Below are 27535 nucleotides of genomic sequence, written 5' to 3'. Positions count from 1 at the left end.
GTATACGGAGTAGGTATGCATGATTTAATATGAGTTATGCGCTCCATGTGTAATACCAAACCGACGTAAGACCGTGGTGAGCATAACAAGGCTTCAAATCACCCAAGGACACCACTGTTACCGAACAACTTCACTAGTACAAACAAACAGAAGAAAAGAAAAGAAAAGAAAAAAAGAGCGCCACGGTATATATTCAGTGAGGAAGGGAACGCCTTCTGAGGACAAGTAGATACCCCACTCGTAAGCTCTCATGATTGGAGAAAAATTGAGAAGAATCTTAGGGTATTAGTCGAGAATGAAATATTACTCATATCAAAATTTGCAGCGGCGGTTTGATATCTCACGATGGGAGCTTGTTTCGTATAGTCGGCCTGAATGAGGCTATCTCATCTTCTTCTTCTTGTCAGTGGCATAGCTAACAATGACTTCAACCACGACTGCAATCGAGCTTGCTACTAGCTCAGCTCCAAGTCCAGCATGGAGTTTGCGCAATTCCAGCCTTAAGGAGACCCAGCCATCCAAGACATTCGCCGTTACCGACCACGTCCTCGAAGCCTCGCGAGAGGCCGACTCAACCGCCCCCGAAGGCGGGTACGGCTGGGTGATTGTAGCCAGTGGCTTCATTCTACTTTGGTGGTCCCTCGGCACGACATACGCTTGGGGCGTGATGCAGACCGCCCTGGTCGCCGATGGCTTGGCCGATCCCGCGGTGCTCTCCTTCGTCGGGTCGTTGCAGGCGGCGTTGATCTCAGCTCTGGCAATTTTTAATTCCTTCGTCGTGCGAAAGACGGGAGTCCGTGCTGCGGCAATGCTGGGTGCAGCTTGCATGGGTGGGAGCGAGATCCTCAGCAGCTTCACGGTTAAGAATGTTGGTGCGCTGTTCTTCACCTCTGGAATATTGATGGGAATAGGTGTCAGGTGAGAGAATAATACAGAGAATAGCAACAACCTACCTCTCTTCTCTGTTCTTCTTCTTTTTCGCCAATTGGTCGTAGAAGGAATGGAAACAAGTGCTAACAGAGAGAGCACTGTAGTCTTTGTTTTGCGGTAAGCCACTTGCAGCTTCCACCATATTTACATGGATGCTTCGTGTAATGCATCCAACGCAGAGTATCCTGCAGCTAACCTTGAATACGAGCCAGGTCATTTCAACAGTCCCATCACAATATTTCAGCACCAGACGAGGGCTGGCCAATGGCTTCATGTTCGCCGGAAGCGGTTTCGGAGGCGCTGCAATCAGCTTTGCGTTGGATTCGTTGATCCAAAAGCTAGGTGTTGCGTGGGCATATCGCATCCTTGGCCTCATGACCCTTTCGACGGGTCTTCCAGCTGCGTGGCTCATGAAGGAGAGGATCCCAGTTGAGAGGCGGCAGTTTATTGAGTGGTAAGTCAAGAAGAAGTGAAAAAACCGTGCCAACAATCGTGGACTTTGGGATCATTTCACTGATCGAAACACAATTTTTGTCTCTCTTTTAGGAAATTGTTCAAATCTCCCACATTTGTGCTCATATTCGTGGGGAGTGCAATTGGGACCTTTCCTTTGTTCGTTCCACCATTTTTCATTCCGTTATACATGAGATCACTGGGCTTCTCTACCAACGCCGGCGCTGGCTTGGTTGCGGGTTTCAGTCTCTCTTCCGCAGCTGGCCGTATTATATCTGGCTTTGCATCTGATAAAGTCGGTTCCATCAACACTGTACTCGCGTCTCTGGTCTTGACCGCTGTCACTATGCTGGCAATTTGGCCAACGTCCACAACGCTGGGGCCACTGATTGCCTTTGTCATTATAAACGGCGCTGCAAATGGGGCTTTCTTCTCCACGATGCCGACTGCCATTAGCAACGTTTTTGGGAGTGCCAGAGTGGCTGTTGCTATGAGCATGGTGGTGACTGGCTGGGTTGGTGGATATCTCATGGTAAGCGACTCGAACGAGCATTCTTACCCTTCGTATAGATTGAAAACTAATATTCATTTTGCCTATAGGGGGCTCCAATTACAGGCTACATTCTAGAGGGCTTCGGGGGTGTCGATGGCGGTTTGCACGCATATAGACCGGCCATGTTTTATGCCGGCGCACTTGCGCTTGCTTCTGGAGTCTTCATCTTGGGTGCTCGATTTTGCATCAACAAGTCTCTTCTGGCTGTTGTATAAATTTTAGAGTAGAGCATATGTGATAGTTTTGGCGTAGGTTTCGGTCAGGCAAAAGTTAATGGACTTGGAAAAGACAATAGAGTAATATTGTTGCAACCTGGACAATCTTTTCTATCAAAGTTTTACTAATACAGATATTATTACAAATACCATCTACTAAACTCAAAAATAGATTAAATATAATTTACAGATGTTTGGTCCTTTCTTCTGCCTCAGCGATCCATTGTCTAGTCTTGGCTTCATCTCGCGGCTTCAGCCCAATCTTGAATGGTTTGGGATCAGTTGTTAATGAGGTGGGTGTGCCATTGCAATCAATAGGGTGAATGACTGGGGCTTCGGTAGAATCTTTCGTGGGGGTTATCTGGAAGCTCGTAATGAGACGAATATATGCCGTATATAGCTCTCGGTTAGCGAGGTGAGAACCCGCGCACATTCGAGATCCCGCTCCATATGCGTAGTGAGGTGTACCAATCTCTTTATCCTCTAAGAAACGCTCAGGGAGGAATTGCTCTGGAAGTTTGAATCGATTATCGTCATAATCGGCTGCGTATGCATTCTGAATAGATGGTTAGCATCTCATAATTCAGCTCGGATACATCACAGCGGCTGTGATTGTGAGTCAACATTACTGACCATGAAGAAAGTCGTTCCGGCGGGTACGATAGCACCCTCGTAGGGGATATCTTTGATGTTGACGCGGGGGAGGCAAATCGGAATGACAGTCCAAAACCGAAGGGTCTCCTTGACAAGAGCGGTGATGTATGGTACCTTTTCCTCAACAAGACATTTTTCCCAGGCATCTCCATTGGGATAGACTTCTTGGATAGCTTCGAGGGCTTTGGCCTGGATACTCTGACCATGTTCGGTAGAAAGATACGCCATGCCCATAATGATGTTTCCAGGCACTGTATCTAAACCGGCAGACACCATTGTCAAGCAAATGGACTTGAGTTCGGCTACAGCATCATATAATTTAGTATAAACAACATTCATTGGTGGATGGCAGCAAAATGGTTAGGGAAAATCATGCTGACCTTCATTAAGCTTTGCTTCTGGATCCTTGAGAATATTTCCCGTAATGCATGGCTTATCAGTACCTTGTGCAATTCTGTCCTTCAAATCGTTAAGCATATCGCCTAGGTATTTGTCACGTCGCAGGCGATATTCTTCCGCTTTAGTGTTTGTTTTGCCAAACATGCGCATCAGTGGTATATAATCTTGCCAGTTATTGCTTGTGGATCGAAAATTAGAGATTTCACGCTCCACATGTGTGATCTCCGTCAGAAGCTCGCTGGTGACATTGCCCTCGATGCGGAATCCGTAGTTCAAGGTCAGTGACGTGTTGAGCGCAAACCGTGACATGTACGGACTGGGATCCACATCTTGTGAGCCTCCCATGCAGTCGTTTAGCAATTCTTTAATGCTCATGGTTGATTCAAGATCAAGGATAGGCATGTAGGACTGAACGGCAGGGCGATTTAATGCCGTGGCCGCTGCCTTGCGGCGTCGTTTGCAAGACTCATCCCAGGGGGAAGTACCGATTGTAAAACCTTGGGATGATGAGACAACAGAATGAAATGTATGAAAGGTTGGGCGAGAAATGAGAGATGACTGATGGGTGATCCAGAAATGTTTCACTGCGTCATAAGAATTGACGAAGACAATTCGCTTGAAACCTGGTCAGCGCTTTGTTCTCTCAATCGATAGTGCAAAAAGAAAGAAAGAATATACCCTATTTCCGAGGCGAGCCTGAAAGACAGGTCCATATTTCGATGCCCATTTCTTCGCGACTCGAGCGTGATCAACGCCCAGCTGGAGTAGATTGCCAAAGACGGGGATGCCGGGAATCTCAGGGATGCCTTTGACTTTCGGTGTATCGGTGGCATTGAGTATCTTGAGAACAACAAAGACGGCAGCAATAATTGCTATACCCAAAATTTGGTACGCCATGTCTAGCTGCAAAGCGATTTTGCTTGGCGATACCTAGTAGAAAATAGCTTCTTTTATGTCCCTTCACCTCCTACAAGCTCGCTTTTGTCTAAGGGAAGCAACGACTCTATTCAATCCATCTAAAAGCAAAAACAGAGCAGGTGCAAGAGCGCTACTTATACGTCCGCAATAGGGGAAGACTCGAGGAGCACCGGTATTCTGAAAGCTTGTTGCAGTATGAATGATGTCGGCAAATACGCTTCTCATGACTGGCTCGTCATAGCATGAGGGGCTATAGGTGAGGGCCGTGAGGCGGATAATGCGGGGAAGAGGGTCATTACTTCTGAGTAATCTACAAGAAGAGAGATCGAGAGAGATAATTCCGATTCCGATTCCGGTTCCGATTCCGTATCAAAAGCTTCAACTTTATACTTTACAGATGGTTTGTCTTATATGCCAATAATTTGATCAGAAGAATATACCTAGAGAGTTGTTCCTTTCAGTGGATCGAATAGATCTTTCTTTGCCGAGGCAATTCTCAATTTTGTAAAATCTGGCCGAACATCATTCTCTATTCTGGGTCTCAGGTGGCCAAGCCGATACGCTAAGACTGGATTACAAAAGAAGTGCGTATACTGTCTCTACCCTATATAACATGGAAATACTTCACAAATTCATGTTTTATCAATTATTCGGCATATTTCCGTGAGTTACATACACTGACATGTCTGCTAATGAGTGACGAATTAGTACATCATATAATATTTTAGTACTTTGTGCCTACAACGTAAGGACAATGAGATTTCCATAAGATATACTTATTAAGTGAAGTGCACCGTGTCTAGCTCTTGCAGTAACACCAAGCAACACCAAGGGCGTTGCATCCCTTCGAGCATAATACTTGAAAGGCTGAGCCCGGCGGTAAGAAGAAATTCAATTATTGTCACTATCTTCAAATTGACATTATCCGTGATAAATCGCCGACGCAGTCTCACTATTCTAAATAATGAATTGCGAAGTTGTAGATTGGCGTGAATACATGTACATGTCGTCACCAAAGACATAGCTGACATCTCCCCGGGAGAAACTCAGAATTAGTGGCTGTCTGCAGCTAAAGAGTCCAGTTAACATCAAATGTAATCGATCCATCTTACAGGAGATGCCGCCTAGATATTAGCGTTGGATGGCGCATTCATTCAGCTCTCTCTAACCACAGCATACTTAGACAATGGCCTATCAGCAGCCCAACTTGGGCATGTGTGTTTGCAGTTACTGCGCGAAGACTATATTCTATCTGTATAATGCCATGCTAGATAATTTCGTGCAGCAGGTGAAAATGAGTGCTGAAGACCAACCCATTCACCGCTGGATGACTGCGGAAGTGATACCATCAGCTGGTACCGTCAGCGCTATGGACTCATGCTATTCTATTGACGTTTATTGCCATGGACAAATGTATCAGCCGAAATGCACAATGTCTACTAATCTAACAAAAAAAGAACGAAGAAAAGACAAAGCCGCTTTATACCCAGATCCAAATATGGTCCGGGTCCGGTTGATCGGTCATACTTGGAAGAGGTAGGATGGGCAGAACTTTTCGTCTTAGCGACTTTACGGCTTACTTTGCCGCTGCTCGCTCAGCCAAATAACCCTGGACATTAGGGCGGACAAGGATGGCTTCTCTCAATTTCTTCAATGGCTCTGACAGTGCGTCCTGTCGGTGGTGTTCGCATTAGTGAAACAGATTCGGATAAATGAGTTTCGTACAGAGTACAAGACACCAAAGATGGAGTAATTTCGGACAAAAGAAATCGCAAAGCGTAACTTACAGGGCCGTGACCAATGGCCTCATCGTTGTCGAGGGCCTGGAAGACTGCAAAGTCCACATAGGTCGGCTTGTCGCCTAAAAGATACGGGCCACTGGCGTCTCGAGAGTAGAAATCGGTGAAAAGATCTTGGAACTTCTTGACATGCGTGCCCTGATAATCCGGGGCCTTGGCGGTCAATTGGGTGACCCAGCCAGTCTAGCACTGTGGTCAGCGGAGATAATTCATCCACGGCATCATAATAGTGGGCAGATGTTGGAAGGTCAGCCGGTTTCAGCGGCATGAATGATTGTACTTACCCGCCAGTCATTGTAGATGTCAGATACGGCATCAACAAGATACTTTTCGTAGTTCGACTCGCCATCGTAAGCACCGGCACGGCGGGAGAGATACCGCAGGATGGCGAGATGCTAGAGATGATTGTTAAACACAATTGATTAGGCCGAAAGTGACCGCGGGTGCAATGTGACGCGTACCTGATACAGCCTCTGCCCATCAATTTCCAGAATGGGTAGAGTGCCAGTCAAACTAACGCCCGTGGACTTGTTGATGGATGGCCATGTATCGTCGTAGACGTAGAACTTGTTCTCGTATTCGATGTTGAGCTCTCTCAAAAACAACCTGGTTCATGGATCAGCACTCGTAATCTGTGGGCTGTGCACCAGGCACAATTACCGGACAATTTCCCCACGGCCGAGGTTTCCCAAGCTAAAGTAATGGAGGACAGGAGTCGACATGACGACGAAGGCAGAAAAGAGGATGTTTATAGTTTGGGGAAATGCGCAAAGAATGAAAGATGTAGCTTAGGCAAAAGCTAATTAAAAAAAAAACGCCAACGGAATCATCTATATATATATATTCAAAAGATTGGACGGGTGTCAACTATTGCCTCTAGTGATTAATAATAATGCAATTGGAGTAAGCCGATCAACAATTTGTCGCAGTGGCAGTGACGCGAGCCAGCATTAATGTCCTGGGTTACGAAGCAGGGAGTTAGCAAATACGACCGGCTATGTTGACATCAGGAAGTATTTTAACTTGACATGTCCTCATCAAGTAATTAACGCCACAGGAGATCTAGTTTCCGACTCAACAAAGTATCTGAAAACTGTCACATTCTTCGCCTCAATCAACCATGAGGGGCTCTCTCTCCGCAATTCTCTCGGCCATGACTCTGCTCCCCACCGGAGCTTTGTCACAGAGTGGAAACTTCCGCTCTCCAGCCATATTGCCGCTAAAGGCTCGAGTGCGGCAGGGCGAGGGATATCAGCGGCGAAAGCGGCAAACGCCCAACATCTCGGAGCCGCTGAGTAATTGGCATAGCGGTACAGATTTGCAGGCAAGTTTAGGGTATCTCCGAGGAACATTTGAAGCTAATCAATGGTATAAGTGGTACGGAGAACTAAATGTTGGGACGCCGCCGCAAACTCTGTAATTGAATCCTTTACAATCGCCAACGCGGTTCATGTTTGCTGATTTCAATTTCTCTCTATAGAACTGTGGTGTTTGATACCGGCTCATCGGATGTCGTAATTCCATCTACACAATGCGACGCAAACCCTGGATGCACCGGACTGCAACATCGATTCGCCCCGGAAAAATCGGAGACGTTTACTTCCCTTAATGGTTCATTCCGAATTTCATATTCTACAGGAACCGGTGTCGCAGCTTCAGGCAACGTCGAGATTGAAGGTGTGATCTCGCGAGATGTGATTTCTGTCGCAGGTCTCCAACTCCAAGACTTCCAGTTCGGTCTTATTACAAACCAGTCGGCCGCGCTTGGCGTTGATCCGTTTGACGGAATCGTGGGTATGGGATTTTCATCCGGCCTGACCACTGGCCCATATACATTTATCGGCGGCGTGAATGGCAGTGGACAGATCCCTGAAGCTGTTTATGGTCTCTACTTGACGCCGCAGTCCGTAGGGCACGCGGAAATCAGCCTCGGCGGCGTGGATAGCTCCAAGTTGGTCAGCGAGATCAACTACATCCCGGTGTTTCCAGCGACGGGGCAATTCAACGGGACCTTCGAAAAAGTCTATGTTGACAATACAATCACCAATGTGTCCTCCAACTATGCCATCTACGATTCCGGCACAGCGAATATTGTTGCTCCAAAGAATGATGCTGAGGAGATCTATGCAATGATTTCTCCGGATATTAAGCCCGTCGATACAGTGGGAACATACGGGATACCTTGTTCAAAGCTAAAGGATATCAAGTCGTCAATTTCTTTCGTTATTGGAGGCCGCAATTATACGATTCCTTCCCAAGAGCTCAGCGTTGGGCCAATCTCAGACCAACCGGAGATCTGCCAGACGCTTATCAACAGTAGTGGTGATGAAGCGAATAGCTTGTGGGTAATTGGTGGCAGCTTGCTAAAGTACTATTATACAGTTTGGGACATAGAAAATGTCCGGTTCGGGCTTGCTCAGACTTTGCATTCGCCTTAGAGCGTGGCGCAATATATGGACTCGAAGGACAGAAGTTTTGCGATGTTTCATAGTACCAACTTTGCCTCTGGGGCGCGGATTATGCAGAGATACTACGATGGGCGTATCGCTGTTGATTTTATGCAGAGCACGAATGTCTAGGGTTGGAAAGGTTGCATCCAACCTTTCTAAACTTGTACCGTCAGCTCAAGCAATTATTGACCTTTACTACAGGATAGAAGTTAATAGAATATATATTATTCTAAATGGTTGATGGCTTGCCATCCTACGCGCCTGGTAGCGTGTTACTGAGACAAACGTGATTTAAGCAAACGCTCGCGCATTATTGACCAAGATTACAGCCAGCCCAATGGTCATTAAGCAGCAACAGGCTGCTGCATAATGTTGTAAACGAAGTCGTTGGCTTTAGTACAAATGCCAGGGTGAGATTGTGAAGGGATGTATATGCATGGGCCTATATCAAGAACTTACATTGTAATGTCTTGTCAGCTTTGGGATGCTTCTGCAAACAGAAGAAAAAGGCGAGCATGTCAAAAACAAGAAGGAGCACCGCCAATGTTAAGGGGAGCTGAAAAGAGATACTGATGGGACCTTCCATAAGAGAGCACGTCTTAAATGAGCTGGGCAGCCAGCGTTCGTCAAGGAACAGGGAACGGGCGTTATGAAGAGCAGCAAATCGGGCCGTGAAATCAGGTACTACAGTGGCTGCACTAACTCGACCCAAAACACTACTACAGTGGTCTTACTCGTACACCAATACTAGTAATAATGATTCCATATCAATAATGTTCACATTGAATCATCTACATTCATATTGACTCATTTATATTCATAGTGGAATTTAATTTTACTCATGCATTGACGGGCTGCAGAGAAAACTTGTAATAATAAATCGGCAGCCTGTGTGTATACGTCGATGCCACACAAACGACAGTGCAGGGAATCCCTCAAGTCAAATTGAGTTCCCTATCCCTTGTTTTGTAACATTGAAAAATGGAAGCATATCTCGCGTACATATCGATCGCATATGAAAAGCATTGCATCATTAGTAAGTAGTAGCATTACAAGTCTCGATATAATGACCAGAGAGTTGTTTAGAGAAAATGCCAGTTCCGTTGCATATCATTCAGTGTACTACTTTGAACCTCTTATAACGATGTTTAGCTGATTTATTTGTCACGAAGTTCGTAATACGGCAATAGGATGATAGATGCTTAGAACACATTATATGTAAATCAAAGTTGGCTAGGTAGTGTTCAGGTCTAAATACATTATGTCCATCGAGAAAATATACAAATTTGAAGTAGTAGGTAATAAGCGATGACCGTTGAGCAATCACTCGTGCTTTACCTGTATCCAGAGCAGACATCCTGGTAAACGTTCTGCTGCAGGGCAGCGGCGTTGGTCGGGATGTAGTTGAGGTAGGTAGCATAAGAGTAGGTCCATCGGGGGTCGTTCAGCTCGGTCTTCCAGGTCCAGTAGATCCATCCGTCCATTCCAGGGGACTCATACAGCTGCTGCTGAGCTGTGAAGAACTTGGTGAAGAAGTTTCCGTCATGCCAGTCGGCACCAGAGGTCATGCTCCACTCGCCAGTGATAGCAAAGTCCTGGCCGCTGACGACACGAGAGTCAGTGCATGCACTGTGCATGAGCGAGTACTGGTCGCCAGTGTTGCTAAGGGCAAAGCCAATGTAGTTGTGGTCATCAAATCCAACCATGGGGTCGTTCTTGACTGCAGCGTTGCTGCGAGGATCACCAGAATCCCACTTGCTGGACATGAACTGCACGTGCAGCTTCTTGTTGCTTGGGACGTTAAGCGCAGCCTCGGCATCACGCACAGCCTTGAGGGCGCCTGGGTAGTAGGTCTGGACCATGCTTGGGTCCTGGCCAGGAGCAGGGTAGCGACCACCTCCATCGTGTCTGGAGACAGGCTCGTTGAGAACCTCAATCATACCAACAGTCGAGTAAGCAGGGTTGGTGTGGATGCGGTTGGTCATCCAGGACAGCCACTTCTCAGCACGACCATAGTCGTATGAGTTGTAGAAACCAGCAGGGTTGGGGTTCTGGCCGGTGAAGGCATCCTGTTGTTGACCACCAGGGGCGCCGTGAAGATCAATGATGACGTAGATTCCGAGATCAGCGGCCTTCTGAACAACAGCATCAAGATACGGAAGCTGGAGGTTGCCATCGGCGAATGGCTCGCTAGCCGTGTCGACAATGGCATCGTAGGACCAGTAGCCAATGGGGATACGGATAGTGTTCAAGCCGACATCGTGAACAGACTGAACGGTGGCGGGGTTAATCCAGTCCCTGTAGTGGTTCTGGAACTTGGTGTTTCCGGTCGCACGCTTGCTGCCCATGTAGTTGTTGCGCATGCAATCGAACTCAGAGGCAGCATTGTTGCAGCCCATGTTGTTGTTCCACTCATTGGACATCATCCATGGCTCACTGATAAGCCATCCTTAACCAATCTATCAGCCTGATTCTCTTAATCTTCTAGAAAATAGGGCATTCACTTACCACCGAAGTTGACACCACGGATCTTGGTGATACCAGAAGCAAGTGCAGGCTCAAAGCGCTTGCCAAGCTGCTCAAAACGAGCGGTCTGGTTGAAGGCCTTCAGGTCGCGGTCTTGGGGCAGCCACGCAAAGGCGGTGCCGGCGAGAATAGCCGGAGCAACGATGGAGTACTTCATCTTGATGGTAGCTGTAGGAATTGTCCAAGAGTTGTCGGTGATGATAATAGAAACTTCGTCCTACTTGTCAGGAAACATACAGACTTATATACAGACTTAAATTGAGCCTTATTGAGCCTTATTTACAAGCTTGACTGTTTCGTGGTAAACATTCGGAGTACATGCCACGAGGACTATTCATGATGGCCTGGTACCTACCGTACGCATCTGTTTACGCTGTATGATGCGGTATTGCATTAAAACTGTTGACCCTGGTGTCTGTACCAAAACACAACGCCGGCCCGATTCGCGCCACATCCCTATTAATTCGCAACTCGTCCAAGCCGTGCTAGCCGGAATAAGAATCTGATTATGCTTACTGTAGCAGATAGCCTGAAAATTGAGTGGATCTTGTCCTCTAATTCGGCACCATTTCTCACTCGCATGCAACTTGTGCCCACCAGAGGTGCTGCTAGAGGTGCTAGCTCCTACCCAAGGGGGTTGCCAATTTTAACAGTCCTTGACGCATGATAATCAACCAGCTGTCAGTGCGGACAACTGCTACATCGCCAGGCAAGCGCTACGAGCGGCAGTCCGCTCCCCCCGCCCAGGTTCCCAGGGCTGCCGTCCGCTGTAGCATGCAGGGTGGACCAATCTCAGGTCCAGGATCGGGGAATATCGACAGCTGTAGGAGCTTTGTGGAGCACGGCCATCACATCTGACATCTTGAGCCGCTGTATTCGGTAATCCTCGCGACTAATCTAAAAAGGGGGTTTGGCACAGCCTACTCTCTCTGTACTTGTACAACCTATTATTCCCCCTGCCCTGATTTTGCTGTGGTTAAAAGCGTCCTCCGGATATGCGGTACCAGCTCTGCCTTATGATCTGCCAAGCCCGTGGTTCTTATGCCCAGATCTGGATAAAATGCTATTATTAGACGAATAGAGAGCCCCTATCCGTTAGAAATAGTCAGTATGTGAAATAGTTTACAAATGTCTGCTACTGCTGCTGCCTGATATTTCACGGAGAACGCCGGCTTGGGGAACAATGTACATGTCAACATTGGCACGGAGGTTTTCATGCGAAGCGCTTCGTATTCCCCTATATAATTAGCGCAATCTTTGTGTGCATCAACCTTTGATCTGTTTCAAAACTTTCCAAGAGCGGCAAGTCGCTACAACCCAAATTAGCAGCTCGATCAATTAGCTATGGAATAAGTGGAACACCAAATGGAGTATGTGTGTTGCCCAGAATGTTGAGAAGGGAAATTCGTATTCATGCTTCCGATTGGTTTCCAAACCAACCATGACTCGCGATTTAGGCTGTACTGTACTCCGTACATGCCGGTCTTTCGTTGTGAAATCAATGAAAGCATCTCGTTGACCTCTTCATAATCGCGCCACTCGATTCTTAGAGCTTCCTAGATAGGCTTGCCTTGCGCCATTTCATTGCTATGCCCCATACGTGATGTTGTTATTCACAAACATGATCTCCTTTTTCTTGGATGTGAGAACTGAATTAAGAACTCACGCCACGTTATAGTCAGTCAATCTTGGTTACCGCGAAGCAACAAAGTTGGGGTCATTTGCTAGGAAAGCCATTATAAACAAAGCTAAGATCTGTACTGCGCAGGTAGGCTCGACCACACCGTTAGTTTACAAATGAAAAACAGCCAGAGAGCTTTACTCCGTCGGTGCAGAGAAATGATAAATGGAGCATGCACGAATCTCAGAATCCATCAAGTAGTATTATAATAGCTCCGGAGCCATGGCACTCACGATTCTGCGCACATCTTTCTATTCTCGCTGTGAAATCACAGCACAACTATGGAGTGATTTGGATTCCTAGTCGGTATATAATCCATATGTACAAGTCTAATTTGCATCTAAGACAATACAGTCAAATTTATGAGAAAGTTAATCATTATGCCCCGAGTTGCTGGATAGTCCCACAAAACCTCAGCTTCCTTCACCGAACTGAGATACCCTTTGCAGTCAGTAAGCTATGACGCCACAATTGACTTTAGTAAAAGGATAGACGGAAGAGTAAATATAGGGAGTAAAGAATTGCAAAGCATCTTAATATCCGATCTACTCTTGCTCCTTTGCCGTGAACTCAAGGGGTACCTATCATTGCGTTTACAACATTTCATCCCTATCCATATATAACTCTCAGCACCGCAGCATCGTTTGCATTACTAAGGTTAGAGTTGTCATATTTGTGCTACACTCTTATTTATTGATATCACTATGAATGTCAACTTACTAGTCATTTTGTAATAATTTGTCTTCTTAACTATTTATAGAGGAAGGTTAGACTACAGATAACAGATGCCTCTGCGCATCAATTACAAGACATGTGAGTACAGTAGAGCCTGAGATCCACTGATGAAAGCTGATCCCTACGTCACTACGCTTATTCTTTTTTGGACAAAACTGGAATTCGAAATGAACATCAAGAACCAGTGCACTAATGTAGACGGCGAAGATGTGCAACAGCCTATGAGATTATAGCTTAAAAACAAGCATAGTTTGTTCTTGGCGTAAGCAACAGTTGTCTGCTGTTTAAAACATGAATCGTAACCAAAGAAAAAATGCAGCTGAAGCGTAGCCAAAATGCGACGATCAAGGCTTAGTATGTGGAGTCGAATCAAATTATTGATCACTACGCTCAAGTATAAAGCCGTTGAACAACCCTTATGTTTCGTGTATGTCTTCAGCAATTAACAATAACTGTCAATTAAACATCGTGCCTACACCAATTCAACAATGAGGAGTATTATTTTCGTCAGTATACCTCTATCATGTCAGCTTGTCTCTGCGCAGGCATTTGGTGAAGCAGAAGGCATTTCCAATGTCGATTGGCAGCTGGGAATGCGCAATGCAAATGCAACTGGAACGGCAAGCATCCCGGGATACAACGTTACCGCTAAGTATCCAGGAGAGAGAAGCGATAACTGGACAGTATCGATATCAGTGTCCAGCGATATACCAGGAGGGAATACAGCTGGCGGTCAGTTTGTTACTGGCACCCAGGTCGAGTGGACGGCTCCTCAAGGTTTAATTGGATCAGCCGATCCATCGTGGTTTCTCTGCCGTACTGCTTACAGCAGCTCAAAATTGATGGGATCCGAATCCGCTCCGAGCCAGGGAAGCTGTGATGGGATATTATCCGACAACTGCTGGAGTGATCTCCAAGAGTCACTTGAAGCAGGCGGACAGTGCCAAAACAACACTTTGCCTCCGAGTTGCACTGATGAGCTTGGCTTGTCAGATGGAGAAGGGTTTGGGTTAACATCTGGTAATCTCAACTCACTACTCTTTCCAAGAACTCTTGTACTCACCATGATACAGCACGTCCCATCAAAAGCAATAGCAGCGACAGCACATCGCTTCAGCTACGGTTTGGCCATGAAAGTCACGAACTTGGAAACTTTACTGCTTACGACAGCGCCATCCGACAAATCTGGGTCGTGGTCACAGGATTCGCCCAAGCTGGCAGTGATAACGCACATCCAAGGGGCTCTGCCGGCCAACCAGGAAGCGTTGCATGCATCCAAGCTAGTGAGATTCAGAGAGACAGCAGAGACTTTGAGGATACAGCAAGCATTGCACCTTTATCGCTAATGAGAATCTTGGCGGGTGTCACATTGGTGCTAGCCTTAATTTGAAGAAGAATGAACACCCTGCACATCGTTAAGTGCAGTAAAGGAAACCGATAGCTTGTAAAGATTTGCGTATAGCTAGATATTTCATGATAGAACTCCTAATATACTGAAGTAGATCATCTCTCCGTGCTGCTACAAGAGAAGAAATAGTGACTCTTGCACTGCATTGAAACAATGAGTTCTCACTTACTACTCAGCTAATTCATGGTCAACTAACCGTTTTTTTTTTAACAAAAATGATAAAGGCCACCACCACTCCCCTCAAATCATTTCGCTCTCATAGTTCTGAAGTCATCGTAAGCTTTTTCCGCATATATACCATTTAGCTATATTAATTGCTGAAGTGCAGGGTAAACAATCCCTTCCACTTCCCCACACTTCGCAAGAATGAAGATTGAATCCTTCGGGCAAGTGGCCGATTTTATCCACATTTTAGTTGTGGTCTGGCTTGAACGTATATCCAGCGGATATTAGACATGAAACAACATACTCATAGCATTTCTAAGTTACGGAATACTCGATGTTCCAAAAACTACTCAACTATATGTACAGGGGTATAAGTCATATGAATACAAATGAACAACGGGAGACAAGCCAAGCTGGACAGACCATGACTAATCGTATCACATGTGTTTGAGGGGCTTTTCTTCTGGCGAGCGTCAGCCTGCGCCTTGTTTGTAAAGTGGGCAACTACTTTGATCCTCGCAATGGCTCAACAATACTTGTTTACGGACTTTGAAACTACAAGGCACATACGCCTTCTAACGCTTCTGCCTGGAGAATATGATGCACCTTTGCTGTGCACCATTTCAGAGTTTCTCTTGGATCAAACTCCAGACTATGAGGCACTTTCGTATGCATGGGGCGCTCCAGATGCCCAATATGAAGTTTGCCCCAGCTTGTCTTTGAATGGACAACGCTTCGATATTTCAGACACACTGGAGCAGGCTTTGCGCAGATTGCGAAGACCAGATATACCACGGATTATGTGGATTGATAGAGTTTGCATCAACCAAAGGAACAAAGATGAGCGCAATGCGCAAGTGGCTATTATGCCTGATATTTATCGCGGTGCCGTGCGAGTGGTAGCATGGATTGGAGAAAAGACGCAGGACAGCGATCGTGCGCTGTCGTTCCTAAAAGAAATGGCCATGCATCAGAAGCATCAGCTGCGGCATACTTGGATAGGTGGAACCCGACAGGGAAGTGACACAAGCTCTGAATGTGGCGAAGGAAGATATATCAGTCCTGCAGAAGAAAGAGGGGTTTCAGGTGATGATGAATCTGTCGAAGATGCATGGCAACCATATACCCTTGAGTTGAGTGAAGAAGAAAAACAACAGATGAAAAACACGACGACGAGTGATATGTGGAATACGCTCATACTCAACAGCAAACAGAGTGGGCACATTATCTCAGCTGCGCCAGTTCTGTATGAATGTGTATATTATCCATTCTTCAAAAATGCTCGACAAGAAGATTGGGAGGCTGTTGACAACCTACTTGCGAGACCGTGGTGGTCACGCACTTGGGTAGTGCAGGAGATTTGGCAGGCAAGGGAAGCTATACTCCAATGTGGCGGTTCAACACTGAAGTGGAAAACAATTGAAAAGGCCATGACGTACCAAGAAGGGTGGGATGATATGGGCTGTCTGGTAAAAGTTACGAAAAGATGGAAAAGTTGGGCCTCGTTAAAGCGGCGATATGGGTTGGCGATCCATATCTCCCAGAAGAGACTTTTGGGTAGCAAGCTCTCAGATCTCCTATGGAATATTTGGGACAGAGACGCTACTGATCCAAGGGACAAGGTCTTCGCTGTCTTGGGTCTAGTTGGAAAGGAATACAACGATACTTTGCCTGATATCGACTATTGCAAAACTATTGAGCAAGTATATCGGGAGGCCGCTTCTTTCATCATGATGAAGGAGAAGTCATTAGACCTTCTACTTGCTGCATCGGGCCCAAACCATGAAGAAAGCTTACCCTCGTGGGTTCCTGACTGGAGACGAGAAGCAAATGAACATCGGCCAACACTCTTCGTTAACGCTTCTTTGATGCGCATACAGTGTTATTTCATAGGCTCCACAGATGCTTTGTATTTGCATGGCCATGGGTACTCTGCATCTGGCCAATTAGAGCCTCGAATAAGCTTCTCCGATGATTTCAGCATTTTAAACGTTCATGCCTTGGATCTGGATACTGTAACTGAAGTTTCGGCAGACCTTGGCAATGCTCCAAGTGCGGAAAGTATTGTCCAATGTGCGCACTCTATCCTAGATAAACTACATCACGCGGAACCTTTACAGCCGGAAAACGCCGTTGATGATAGAAAATTGAGAAGAATCCTTACAGCAGGGGCGTTCATCGATCCAAATACTTTGCGGACTGAGGATCAAGTCATCGAAAATGTCATGAGACTGCGACGCCTTTTTGTTACAAGTAACGGCCATTTTTGCATTGGGCCATCAAAAACACAAGTTGGAGATATAGTCTCAATCATCGTGGGCTGCAATTTGCCAATAGTCATTCGACCCAGTGGGAGCTGCTTCAAGGTAGTCGGAGAGGCTTATGGTGTGTTCATCATACATTCACAAAAATCTATAAGTTACACTAACAACAAAAGTTCACAACTATATGGCCGGCGAAGTTTTGAAAGATCACCCTATAGGAACATCGAGATGGGTCGATATATCTTTAATCTAAAGATAACGAAATTGTGCAGAGAAGAGCTTAAATGATGTTGTATAAAGACTAGAGATTCCACTTTAGGGAAATATCAAGCTCAGGGGTATATGATCTCAGTATTGTATCGTCTCAAACCGACTCTTTGCCCTAATCTTCGGCCCATATAGGAACAAGATAAACGGAATAGGGAGGAGAGCAACCCCTAGAAATCCTATTAAGCTGCCTGCCCAATTTATGCCCAGATTTTGAAACACTAGATATAAGTTTTTAACTCCCATATCCTCAATTTTGACGTGAGACATGACTTACTCGGAACTGCAAGAAGAGGAAATCCAGCTGCCAGTCCATAACGAGCCAGGCTGTTGGCAGCAGCACCGCTGGCAACAACGTTGCCTGCATATGTATCCCCAATGTATTGTAGTGCGGCCACAAAAATACAGAGGTTTCCCCAGGCGAAAGGAATGATGGTAGCAGCGGGGCTAGCCCAAGAAATATCCTCTCGTGCCGTCCAGGCGAACCAAAACAGACCAATTGGACCCCCTATACTGCCAACCATAGCAGGGTAGAGCCGGTGTTCGGGAGGAACCTTATGGGGTGGATATAAAGAGATTTTCTTCTGGTAGATGAAAATGTCGCAGATGATAATAGTAATGAACCCAAGTATACAACCGACGACAATTGAAAGAAAGACTAAACCGGTCTCTTCAACTCCAAAGTGATAAACTTTGCCAAAGACATATGGCACAGCGGCGAAAAAACTAAATTCGATACCAAAATTAACAGCAACGTAGAGGCAAAGAAGCGTTATGATGGGGTCTGTGAAAAGCATCATGACGGGACGAATGAGAGAGACCTGAATGAACAACCTGAGCCTGGTAGAGAAGGGGATCGAAGGAGAAGACTCTGTGCCTTTCTCTCTTGATATGCGCTGCTTAATCTTCGCATGGTAAGTCTCTTCTGTAAAGAGGACTAGGATCATTGTAAAAATAGCGAAGAAGATCATAGTCCACTGTGTCCACCGCCAGCCCTTGAGATTCGCTGCGAATGATCCAATGACTGGTCCTAATCCAGGACCCAAAAATGGTGTAAGGATAAACAGCGCAAATGCAGGACCTCTTGTTTTTGGTGGAAATGTTTCAGAGATTGAGCCAGAGGCAAGGGCTAGAGATGGACCCCAGGAAAATCCAGTCATAAATCGCAAAAAGCACAATCCGCCAAAGTTGTGGACAAAACCACATCCAAGTGTAAAAAAGGTACCGAGCGGTAGAATAGTTGCATAAACAGGGTAGCGTCCAAGCGACTCGGATAAGGGGCCACCTAGAATAGGGCCAAAACCAAGAGCAATGACATATAGAGACAATGGCAGAAAAGAGACGGTCAATGAGACGTCAAACTCTTCCATTAGCTCATCAGAAGCCGCAGTAACGATAGATGTGGTTATAGAACTGCTCGGACTGTTTCAGTTCTGGGAGAGCATATGTGAAATATGAAGTGACTCACGTTACAAATCCCATGGAGCACAGCATGGCTAATTGGACCAATTTCTTCCATGTGGGCCAGTTCCAAGGATTACGAGGGTCATTCTTCCCAAGTATTTGAATGGTTCATGATTTCGAATGGCGTCCCAATCTCCGTAATGTCATCGCTATCGGCGACGATTTCCGCGTCGGGACTCGACACAATGTTCGTAGGCATTCTCCCTGATACTTGTCCAAAGAAGTACAAAGTCTCTTTATCAGAATAGGAAGATGGTACGCGCGAGGTCTTGGAATAGCCGAGTACAAGAATTGAGCCCTGACAGCAAGGTGATCGAGATTGTGTGATAGTCAATATTGTCCAATATATCTGTATACTAGTATTTTGATGAATGAAAGAGATATCAATCGGCTGTATGGCCTTACAATCACTTATATATACCTAAGGATACAAGAGAATCACGAGGTAACTCAAGCCTAAGGCACCAACCTACAACTTTGGGAGATTGAAGAAGATTGGAAATCCATAGGGAGATTTGTAATTGGAACCAACTGCTTTTGCCAAGCAATAACTGGACCGAATTAGTGAACGTTTATGATTCAGTTCAATGCGATTCCTACTGTTCAAGTACCTCCGAGCCAGCCTTGAATTTGCCGTTCGCAAGCTGCAGGTAAGGTATCTTCTGGCATTACGGCTATACTTCATCAGCCATCGCATAAATTTGACGATATCTTTTTTTAAAAAAATATAGTAGTATGAGAGACACTAAAGTGGACAATATTCAATGTGAGGTTGTTCTACGATGAAGAAAGGAATGCGTCAAAGTGACCGATGTAGGTGACATTCTGAACTGCATTGAATTACATACTTATACGAATGCTATGCTACTGCATGTCAAGAGGAATACGCCATTGAGCATCGGCATATTACTACTAATAAACTTACATAACCATCAAGGTTGCTTATCATCCTCATTATGTACGAGTTTGTTGTATGTCTCGTAATTCTATGGCCTCTACTGCGTGGCCGATGATGTTATGAGAAACCCAATTCCAAGGTGAAAGCGGGTTGCTAGGCCCATTCTCACTGAGTGTTAATTTATTTCTCAACGAGGCTTTAGGGCATGGAGTAGCATTAAGGTTTCCGTGATGAGCAAACATTGCCGACTCTAACTGAATAATAACGTTATCCATCCGATCAGGAGATTGACATTCATCCTCTGAATGCAAGATAACGTTAATAAGCAATGATGCGGCGCCGATGGGATGCTTTTAGACTTTACCACTTGCAGTATATAACCTAACAGCGATAACTAATCATGTCGTTCACACTTTACTTTTGACTAGCATCTGGTTTTGTCGAGCGTCCAGACTTGTCATTCCCCCAGTATTCCCTCCTTGGAATAAATAGAGAGCCATGGAGAGCAGCAAACGAAAATGGTTCTTTTTATTAGAAGGTACAACCAATATTTATTCTTATGCTGTGGAAACCGACTTCGCCGCGAACGAGTGGTAGAAACATCAATTTCTTTCCTTTATTAGGTATTATGCCGCCACAGTCTTCTCTCCCTCAACCTCTTGCAAGAGGTCATAAGTCTTGAACTGCCTCAGTGGCACTCTTCTCTGAAACAGAATATCAAGCTCCTCGAATGTCCTTCCCTGGCTTTCAGGCAGCCTGAAATGACACCAGATGGTGCAGAAGAAACTGAAACCTCCGAACAAAAAGCCTGCCTTACCGCCCCAGTTGGCCTGGTCGCTATTTAGCATATACGGCATGGCGATTGTGCTAATAATGTTGAAGAATGATTGAACAGCGGTAGAAACGGCGATGGACTTTGTCCGCAATCGTGTAGAAGATATCTCGGAAATGACAACAAAGCATATAGGCCCAACGGTCATCTGATAAATAAAAGTCCACCTTTACACGGGAATTTAGAGTTAGTGTGGAGTTCTAAAAAAGTTAACAACAAAAGATTCTCAACTTACACATCCATGCAACTGGCCATTGCCCAAATTGCACCTGTATTGTGAGATGGAATGCTGAGGAAGCCGATGATAAAGAGCAGCAACGTCATCACCCACATGCCGGTGTTATAGATTGTTCGGCGACCGAGGTTGAACTATTATTGTCAGTATGCGTACACTCTTTCTAGGGTTTTGGATTTCTTACATAGTTCAGTAGAAACCAGGATGTGATGGTGCCGACGAATCCCAAGGCGGTGTTTCCAACACCCACTATTAACCGTTAGCAGTTGCATGTGCGTCGATGGTTAAGATACTAACTGTTGAATGCTTCTGCAGGGTTGAGACCTGCTTGTTCAAAAAAGTAGTTGGCATAGCCAATAAGCGGATTACCAGCAATGACTTGGATCAGATATACCATGATGGTGATCTCTGTTCGTACGCGGTTGACGCCCTTGAACAAATCCAAGTAGCTCGTCGTTGCTTCAAATTCTTGTTCCAGGAGATCTGTCTGCTCAACTCCGAGCAGCACCTGGTCGATATCTGGTGCATTTTTAGAAGACGACAATTGCACCAACGCCTTACGGGCATCCTCCTTGCGTCCCTGGCGGACAAGCCAATATGGACTTTCCGGGGCAAAAGGTAGGCCGATGAGGATAACTAACGGCCAGAGCCATTGCAGTGCCTAATCATGTTAATTATGTTTCCAAGCTCAGCAGATATGTGAGAGTTAGTAGTACATACAAATGGCGCCTTATATGCCCACTGATCTTCTCGGCCCTCTAGGCCAGCGGCAACTCCCTGTGCAATGAACTGTCCAATGACAAAGGCCAAGTTGATGAAAGCCGTGAGCAGACCCCGGAGAGCCAGGGGGCAAATTTCCGACGCGTATGTCGGAGCAATCACCACGTAGAAACCGTAAGCCAGACCGCCTAGAATTTCACCGGCGCAGAGCATCGAAAGAGAATTGGCAAAGAATTGGACAAAAACGAATCCAATTGACCATACACAGCACACAGCCAATGTCCATCTTCGGCCGAATCGTTCCATTGGATAACCACTAGCAAGTGCACCGAGAACTTGGCCGATTGGGTTGCCCATTCCGAGGGCAGTCTGCCATGGCGCAGGGATTTCGTAGGAGCCGTCGACGAGATTTCCGTATCGCTTTTGGAATGCCGGGAGAGCGTAAAACGAGAAGATGATTTGACCATCATAACCGGACATGATAACGGCAATACTGAAGAACATGGCCCAGAATGTAGCCGTGGGATATTGTCTCATGGCCTGCCAGAAACCAAGCTCGTGTTCAGCGCGAGTAATATCACGCGTGACATCGATATGAACGAGCTCTCCCTTCTCACCCCCATGGCTCACTTCCTGCCCGGCTACTGCTGCCTCCTCGTGCTTCTCCATAGTGATATCGGAGTCCAAACGCCTAGGTATTTGACCAACAGCTTGCTAGTGGATGCTGTGTTTCACGTGGAGTTTGCCAAGCCGAGTGATGGAAAACAAGCTACAGTTTGAGGATCTTATAGATATATATTAAGGTAGGAATAATCGTTCTCTCTAGCGTATAGAATGTGACCATCGCTCAAACTGATCGGTTGTGTGGGGGGAAGCTGCTGGCAATCTGGTCAATCAACTCCAACCTGATTACGCCGATCTACACTAAGTAGGAGCTTCTTGACCCCAGAGACTTCCCTATCACGGGATAATCAACATGTTTGTCGAGAATGTAACGTCACCTGAGTCGCGTGTAGGTATGTAAGTACGAGGTACTCGGTCCTTGTTAGTCTGAATATTTCCGTGGCCGCCACAGCGTGGTTGATCGTACGTGGGGTAGATAATCGTTAACAGACCACCTTTCTTGATAAAGTCCCAAGGCGGTTGGTTCAAAATATGCACAAGGAGGGGAAAGCTTCATTCTCAACCCCCTGTTAGCGTTGATAAGCTACAGTCCAGCGTGCCGATTTACCGAGAGATGGAAGAATATTGTGGCCATGATTGTAGCGCAAGGCGGGGGAGGATGCGGAGTAATTGGAGCCAGAGCTGGATTAATGCGTGTTCGGGCTACACCTCGGCAAGAGGTCACCAGATCTAGGGGCCCCGTAGGCCAGATAACCAAAGGCCAGGGAACACAAGGCCAGGGAACATCGCGTGTATCTAACCATACTGCTGTCTTTATCGTGAAGCGTTGACACGGATGAAATTGACTACCCAGGTAAGCTTACCTGGATAGTTCACTTTGCGCGTAACTGGGGGAGCTTTTACCCACCCCTGGAGCGATGTAGCGTCCACTGATTGGCCTGGTCCCCTAAGTTTGCGCTTGTCTTGAATCCAGCGTTTGCAAGTGGCGTATGGATGGAAACATGTTGAAGCCGCCTCCATATCTCGATAAACCGCTATACTAGCAGCTGGCACTGTAGCATAGCCTTGGATGGGGTAACAGAATGATGGACTCGATATCTATTTATCATTCCATGAATGCGGGGACCAAAATGGCTAACGTTGCAATCTCGTCAATACGCCCTTCACATGTTGTGCCACTGGACGATGCCAAACTAAAAAGGAGACGAGGTACAATATTTATCGCACCTAAATTGTCCCATCAATTCCGCAGGAAGGAACGAGGAAGTATGTATGGTGGTTCTGGACCGGAAAATCTAATCATGGGCACCGGCCATTTTTTCCGTTAAGAAAAATGAATAGATAGATAGATAAAGAAATACAGAAATGAAAATCCCGTAGGACAGCGGGATGGGAACATGAAAAGGAAGAGGCGATGGCAAATGGGGTAATCTTTAATCGTGTAATTTACATGGTTCCTTCACCCTTTTCCCCGCCCAATCTGGCCCAAGCCATGACAAAGAGTTTGGCAATGGTTTGGTAGGTGACCGCTGCTGCGATGCAAAAGAAAACATTTTATATCTTCATATGTTACTAGTCGTCAAGGGAGACGTGATGACCAGTTGCACGCCTTGCGAGGAGTCTGCTAGATTTATCCGTCGGGCTAATCTCACCGCATCCAGGCCACTCTCTTCCCGGTGCGTCTTTTCTAGCTTAGCCGATGGAGGCCAGCATCCGGTAGACCAGTGGATTTGTGGAACTTCAACACCGATTCGCAGTCCACAGATAGTTGTAACTGATGATACTATGCTCCATCATTCGGTTTAATGTCAAGCTTTGCTATTGATTGCTTGGTAGGCTCTCTTTTCTCTCTTCAGCACAGTGGATTTCTCATCCTCATAATAAACCATCCGGAAGCTTTGCATCTGAGCTATTTGACGTGTTCCATGCCCCTAAAATTCCGCGGCGAATCAATACGAGGCAATGAGAGAAAACGTTTGTATCAAGTATATATTTGCGGCTGTGGTGTAGTTTAATTGCAACCTTAGGCTACGCTGAACGATGTTTATAATATTGTCAGAGAGTGTTTACTACTTTGGCCAATCTACGCAAATTAAGGTTCGACATCAGCTTCGGTTGTTATGTGGGACCACTTGTTGCGGCTATTGCTTCGATTGTTGATACCGCTTTCTAGATAGAGTGCGACTAATAATCTATACATGACACTGAAAGAAGGTTAGAAAGTCTAAACGCCTTTGTCCCTCCCGAGTACTCGCCCGTGAGACTGTATTAACGTCATCTCAAAGCTGACAACCTTGGCAGTTTTATTGCCAGTGTTCCTGAAAGAGCTCGTATTGGCTGCTGCTGCTGCTTATGCCACTTCGTACTCGTAACCTGTGAGATACTCAGAACCAGTCAAATGTCTCCTGCTAAACAAGGCAGGACATGCGCTGCTATACAAGTGTAGGTTTACTGCTGGCTAGGTAGGCGGGGATTTATTACGGGAGTGCGCTGCGCCACGTCCTGCGATTAGTGCTGATCGCGACTTCGTACTCCAGGCAGAAATTTGGATATTATTTGCTGAAACCCGCGGGAAGTTGCTTAAGAACACTCAAATAGAGAGGCATTGTGATGAATTATAATAGTCCAGGCTATTTTCTTTTTTATCATTGGCAACTTTTATTTGTCTCATGAATGTTCCAGCCCAATTGACCATGATTCAGGGCGGCATTCAAAAACCCATTGAGGAGCCTGCGGAAAGCAGGCCAACTATCAATCTGGAAACGATTCGCGAATTGCTTCGATCTCAAACGAGCGAAACAGCAGATCTGAAGCTTGATGAAGATGGCCGAGAGTTATTGTTTACGGGCGAATTGAAGGCGTCCCTCACTAACACCTCAAATATTACCGTATTAGTGTTTGACCATGCTATATTATTCGCTAATATCAGCTGGAACCAGAACAGCAAAAAGATTGAAGTCTGCCGCCGGCCTATCCCTCTTGAACTTCTATTGCTATCTAAAACGCAACAAGAGAATGCGCACACATCTCGTCTTAGACCATTCTCGTTTCTTGGGTTTATGAAGGCTAGCAGCGCGAATACCGTGAGCAAAGAAGCGTGGCCCATAACCTTTCTTCATTTGGGGAAAACAGGTTATCAGTTGACTTTGTATGCCTCCTCTGAAGCGGATCAAGAGAAATTGATGGATCGTATCGGCACCGCTCGCGAGCGTCTGCGAGTTTATCCCGAAACCTTCAACCCCAGCATAGTCTCTATCAATTTCTTCAAGGACTTAAGAAAAATTAATTGTGCTGTACCTTTTGGTAAGATTGGACCTTAAGTTAATTCCTGAAGTGAATCAATTAACAGCTGTTCGTAGATCACGGACGGAAAATACTCTATGGCACAGACAACGGCCTCTATCTCTCCCACCGTGAGAAGCATGATTCGGTCCCCGAGAAAGTGCTTGACATTCAAAAGATTACCCAGATCGACATTTTGGAAGAGTACAATCTCCTACTGATATTGTCGAATAATACTTTACAATCTTATCCCCTCGTGAAACCGGATTCCAATGATTTTACGATCCTACAAAATCCGAAGACGCTTCAGAAAAAATGTACCTTTTTCAAAGTCGGAGTCTCCTTAGGAAAGCACATGGTGTCGTGTGTTAAGTCAGGCTCATTGTCAAGTACAATCAAGGTATTTGAAGCAAGTCATACGGCAACTAGTGGTGAATCTATAGATGGCGGCCACAATGACCTTACACTGCCCAAAGAGTTCTACATCCCCAAAGAAACATTTTCAGTGCACTTCTTGAAATCGAAAATTTGTTTCGCCAGCCGTCAAGGGTTTGAAGTTGTCTCATTAGAGACGCTCGAAACTCAGACGCTTCTTGACGAAACTGATGCTTCCCTTGAGTTCGCTCTCAAGAATGGCCCCAGGCCTATTCATATAGAGCGAATAGATGAAGAATTCCTTCTTAATTACACTGAATTCTCATTTTTCGTTGACCGCAACGGTAGACAATCTCGACCGCAGTTGCGATTGGACTGGAATGGATCACCTCATAGCTTTGCTCTCAGCTATCCTTGGATATTTGCATTCGAGTCAAAGTTCATTGAGCTGAGAAATATTGAGACGGGAGCAATTCATATTATGCCCCGAAAAAATCTCCGTATGCTTCACTGCAGCTCTCACGAGGTATGCAAAAACTCATTCTAGGGCTATTCCTTTAGACAACGATTATGTGCTAACTTCCCTATTGATTCTGTATACATACGAAGATGAAACGAGCCAAGATGTTGTTGAATCTATTGGTGTTTAGAGACGTGGGGCGGAAGTTTGAAGCGATATCATGTCTCAAATCAGTTTTTCATCAAGTTGAACTTTTGCGAGGGGAAAGATTGTATTCTATGGCGAAATTGGAAAGAAGCAGCGACCAAGAAGCGATGTTGGGGCCAGGCGGCGAAATCCAAATCTTCCAGACCATCTGCAAACGTCACAAGCACTGTCCAAATAGCGGGACTGACCTAAGGTGGGATTTACAGGAGGCAGAGGGGATGCTTCGACTAGATAGAACCCCACGCGCTCCCATTAATTATCTATTGCATTTGACTTCCGCCGCCTTGGTTACTCCCTTCTTAACTCATATGTAGTCAAGCGGAGGTCAGAAAAAGCAAGACCGCAAAGTAAATAAGTACATACATTTAGTAGTATAAGCACATCATCAACTCATTAAGTGGTACTTTTATATAGCAGAAGAACGCCCACTAGTACTCAGCCAGCATATATATTTTTATTATATAAATGTAGCAGCAGTTACTAAAGAAACATAAAGGTAGTAGTAGTTACTAGAGAAATATAGATATAGTAATAGTTATTAAAGAAATATAGATATAGTAGTAGTTATTAGGGAAATGTAGATATAGCAGCTAATCACCTTGTAGGCGTATGATCTAAATCTTGGGTGTTCGAATTCTTGTCGGCCTCGGATTTTCTGTCATCCGCTTGGTAGTGGATGAGTTCTTCTGTAATGATGGCTGTTATTTCCAAGAATCTAGTACTATAAGGCGAGCATGGTCTTAGTCAGCAATCTTGGCCGTGTTTATTGAAAGAAAGTTAAGTAACTAGGGAAATGAGACAGGAGTGACTGGTTTAAAATTGCGCGGCAGTTTGAATGAAGTGTGCGCATATTCAACGCTTTGGTATTCTTTTCCTCCGCTGTTCTTAGGATCACGCAGAAGTTCGTACAGCGACCGGGTCAGCTAAGCGCTAGCATATGCACGCTGCCGAACACTGATTCGTGAAAAGGGTACCTTCGATGCGATCTTAAGAGGCTACACTAATGTGTAGTAACTAATAA

The 27535-nt window shown here is 45.7% G+C and overlaps 10 protein-coding genes across 10 annotated transcripts; 5 read left to right on the top strand and 5 right to left on the bottom strand.

The window, feature by feature from the left end:
- Positions 1–81: 81 nt before the first annotated feature.
- On the top strand, positions 82–2348 carry V8C40DRAFT_236876 (major facilitator superfamily domain-containing protein). The gene is made up of 5 exons (XM_083214136.1): positions 82–918; positions 1035–1047; positions 1143–1384; positions 1477–1915; positions 1984–2348. The coding sequence occupies exons 1-5, from the start codon at positions 422–424 to the stop codon at positions 2149–2151; spliced, it is 1359 nt and encodes a 452-aa protein (XP_083075994.1). The 5' UTR covers positions 82–421; the 3' UTR covers positions 2152–2348.
- Positions 2125–4387, bottom strand: V8C40DRAFT_157145 (cytochrome P450). Its single transcript, XM_083211396.1, has 4 exons — positions 3883–4387; positions 3186–3819; positions 2785–3107; positions 2125–2707 (listed from the first exon to the last, which is right to left on the bottom strand). The coding sequence occupies exons 1-4, from the start codon at positions 4099–4101 to the stop codon at positions 2336–2338; spliced, it is 1548 nt and encodes a 515-aa protein (XP_083075993.1). The 5' UTR covers positions 4102–4387; the 3' UTR covers positions 2125–2335.
- Positions 4388–5680: 1293 nt separating this feature from the next.
- V8C40DRAFT_157126 (glutathione S-transferase family protein) lies at positions 5681–6800 on the bottom strand. The gene is made up of 5 exons (XM_083211394.1): positions 6582–6800; positions 6383–6527; positions 6206–6316; positions 5910–6104; positions 5681–5794 (listed from the first exon to the last, which is right to left on the bottom strand). The coding sequence occupies exons 1-5, from the start codon at positions 6641–6643 to the stop codon at positions 5699–5701; spliced, it is 609 nt and encodes a 202-aa protein (XP_083075992.1). The 5' UTR covers positions 6644–6800; the 3' UTR covers positions 5681–5698.
- A 68-nt stretch (positions 6801–6868) lies between these two features.
- On the top strand, positions 6869–8587 carry V8C40DRAFT_236872 (aspartic peptidase domain-containing protein). Its single transcript, XM_083214135.1, has 3 exons — positions 6869–7245; positions 7297–7337; positions 7402–8587. The coding sequence occupies exons 1-3, from the start codon at positions 7042–7044 to the stop codon at positions 8357–8359; spliced, it is 1203 nt and encodes a 400-aa protein (XP_083075991.1). The 5' UTR covers positions 6869–7041; the 3' UTR covers positions 8360–8587.
- A 983-nt stretch (positions 8588–9570) lies between these two features.
- On the bottom strand, positions 9571–11127 carry V8C40DRAFT_236870 (glycoside hydrolase superfamily). Its single transcript, XM_083214134.1, has 2 exons — positions 10880–11127; positions 9571–10820 (listed from the first exon to the last, which is right to left on the bottom strand). The coding sequence occupies exons 1-2, from the start codon at positions 11052–11054 to the stop codon at positions 9706–9708; spliced, it is 1290 nt and encodes a 429-aa protein (XP_083075990.1). The 5' UTR covers positions 11055–11127; the 3' UTR covers positions 9571–9705.
- Positions 11128–13801: 2674 nt separating this feature from the next.
- V8C40DRAFT_262936 (uncharacterized protein) lies at positions 13802–14703 on the top strand (the record flags this gene model as incomplete). Its single annotated transcript, XM_083219406.1, has 2 exons — positions 13802–14333; positions 14387–14703. The coding sequence occupies 2 exons, from the start codon at positions 13802–13804 to the stop codon at positions 14701–14703; spliced, it is 849 nt and encodes a 282-aa protein (XP_083075989.1).
- Positions 14704–15407: 704 nt separating this feature from the next.
- Positions 15408–17403, top strand: V8C40DRAFT_273169 (HET domain-containing protein; the record flags this gene model as incomplete). The annotated part of the gene is made up of 2 exons (XM_083220446.1): positions 15408–17271; positions 17324–17403. The coding sequence occupies 2 exons, from the start codon at positions 15408–15410 to the stop codon at positions 17401–17403; spliced, it is 1944 nt and encodes a 647-aa protein (XP_083075988.1).
- A 95-nt stretch (positions 17404–17498) lies between these two features.
- V8C40DRAFT_285118 (MFS general substrate transporter) lies at positions 17499–18911 on the bottom strand (the record flags this gene model as incomplete). Its single annotated transcript, XM_083222296.1, has 3 exons — positions 17499–17608; positions 17695–18830; positions 18886–18911. 3 exons carry the CDS (start codon positions 18909–18911, stop codon positions 17499–17501), a joined length of 1272 nt encoding a protein of 423 aa, XP_083075987.1.
- A 1318-nt stretch (positions 18912–20229) lies between these two features.
- On the bottom strand, positions 20230–22619 carry V8C40DRAFT_157083 (general substrate transporter). Its single transcript, XM_083211393.1, has 5 exons — positions 21567–22619; positions 21144–21507; positions 21031–21095; positions 20847–20980; positions 20230–20778 (listed from the first exon to the last, which is right to left on the bottom strand). The coding sequence occupies exons 1-5, from the start codon at positions 22233–22235 to the stop codon at positions 20406–20408; spliced, it is 1605 nt and encodes a 534-aa protein (XP_083075986.1). The 5' UTR covers positions 22236–22619; the 3' UTR covers positions 20230–20405.
- Positions 22620–24611: 1992 nt separating this feature from the next.
- V8C40DRAFT_236864 (CNH domain-containing protein) lies at positions 24612–26826 on the top strand. The gene is made up of 3 exons (XM_083214133.1): positions 24612–25493; positions 25550–26372; positions 26437–26826. The coding sequence occupies exons 1-3, from the start codon at positions 24860–24862 to the stop codon at positions 26495–26497; spliced, it is 1518 nt and encodes a 505-aa protein (XP_083075985.1). The 5' UTR covers positions 24612–24859; the 3' UTR covers positions 26498–26826.
- Positions 26827–27535: the final 709 nt, after the last annotated feature.

This window comes from Trichoderma camerunense (assembly GCF_050948025.1).
Source record: "Trichoderma camerunense strain CBS 138272 chromosome Unknown V8C40scaffold_4, whole genome shotgun sequence".
In the NCBI taxonomy this organism is placed as follows: domain Eukaryota; kingdom Fungi; phylum Ascomycota; class Sordariomycetes; order Hypocreales; family Hypocreaceae; genus Trichoderma; species Trichoderma camerunense.
This window is presented reverse-complemented; position numbering and strand designations above follow the sequence as displayed.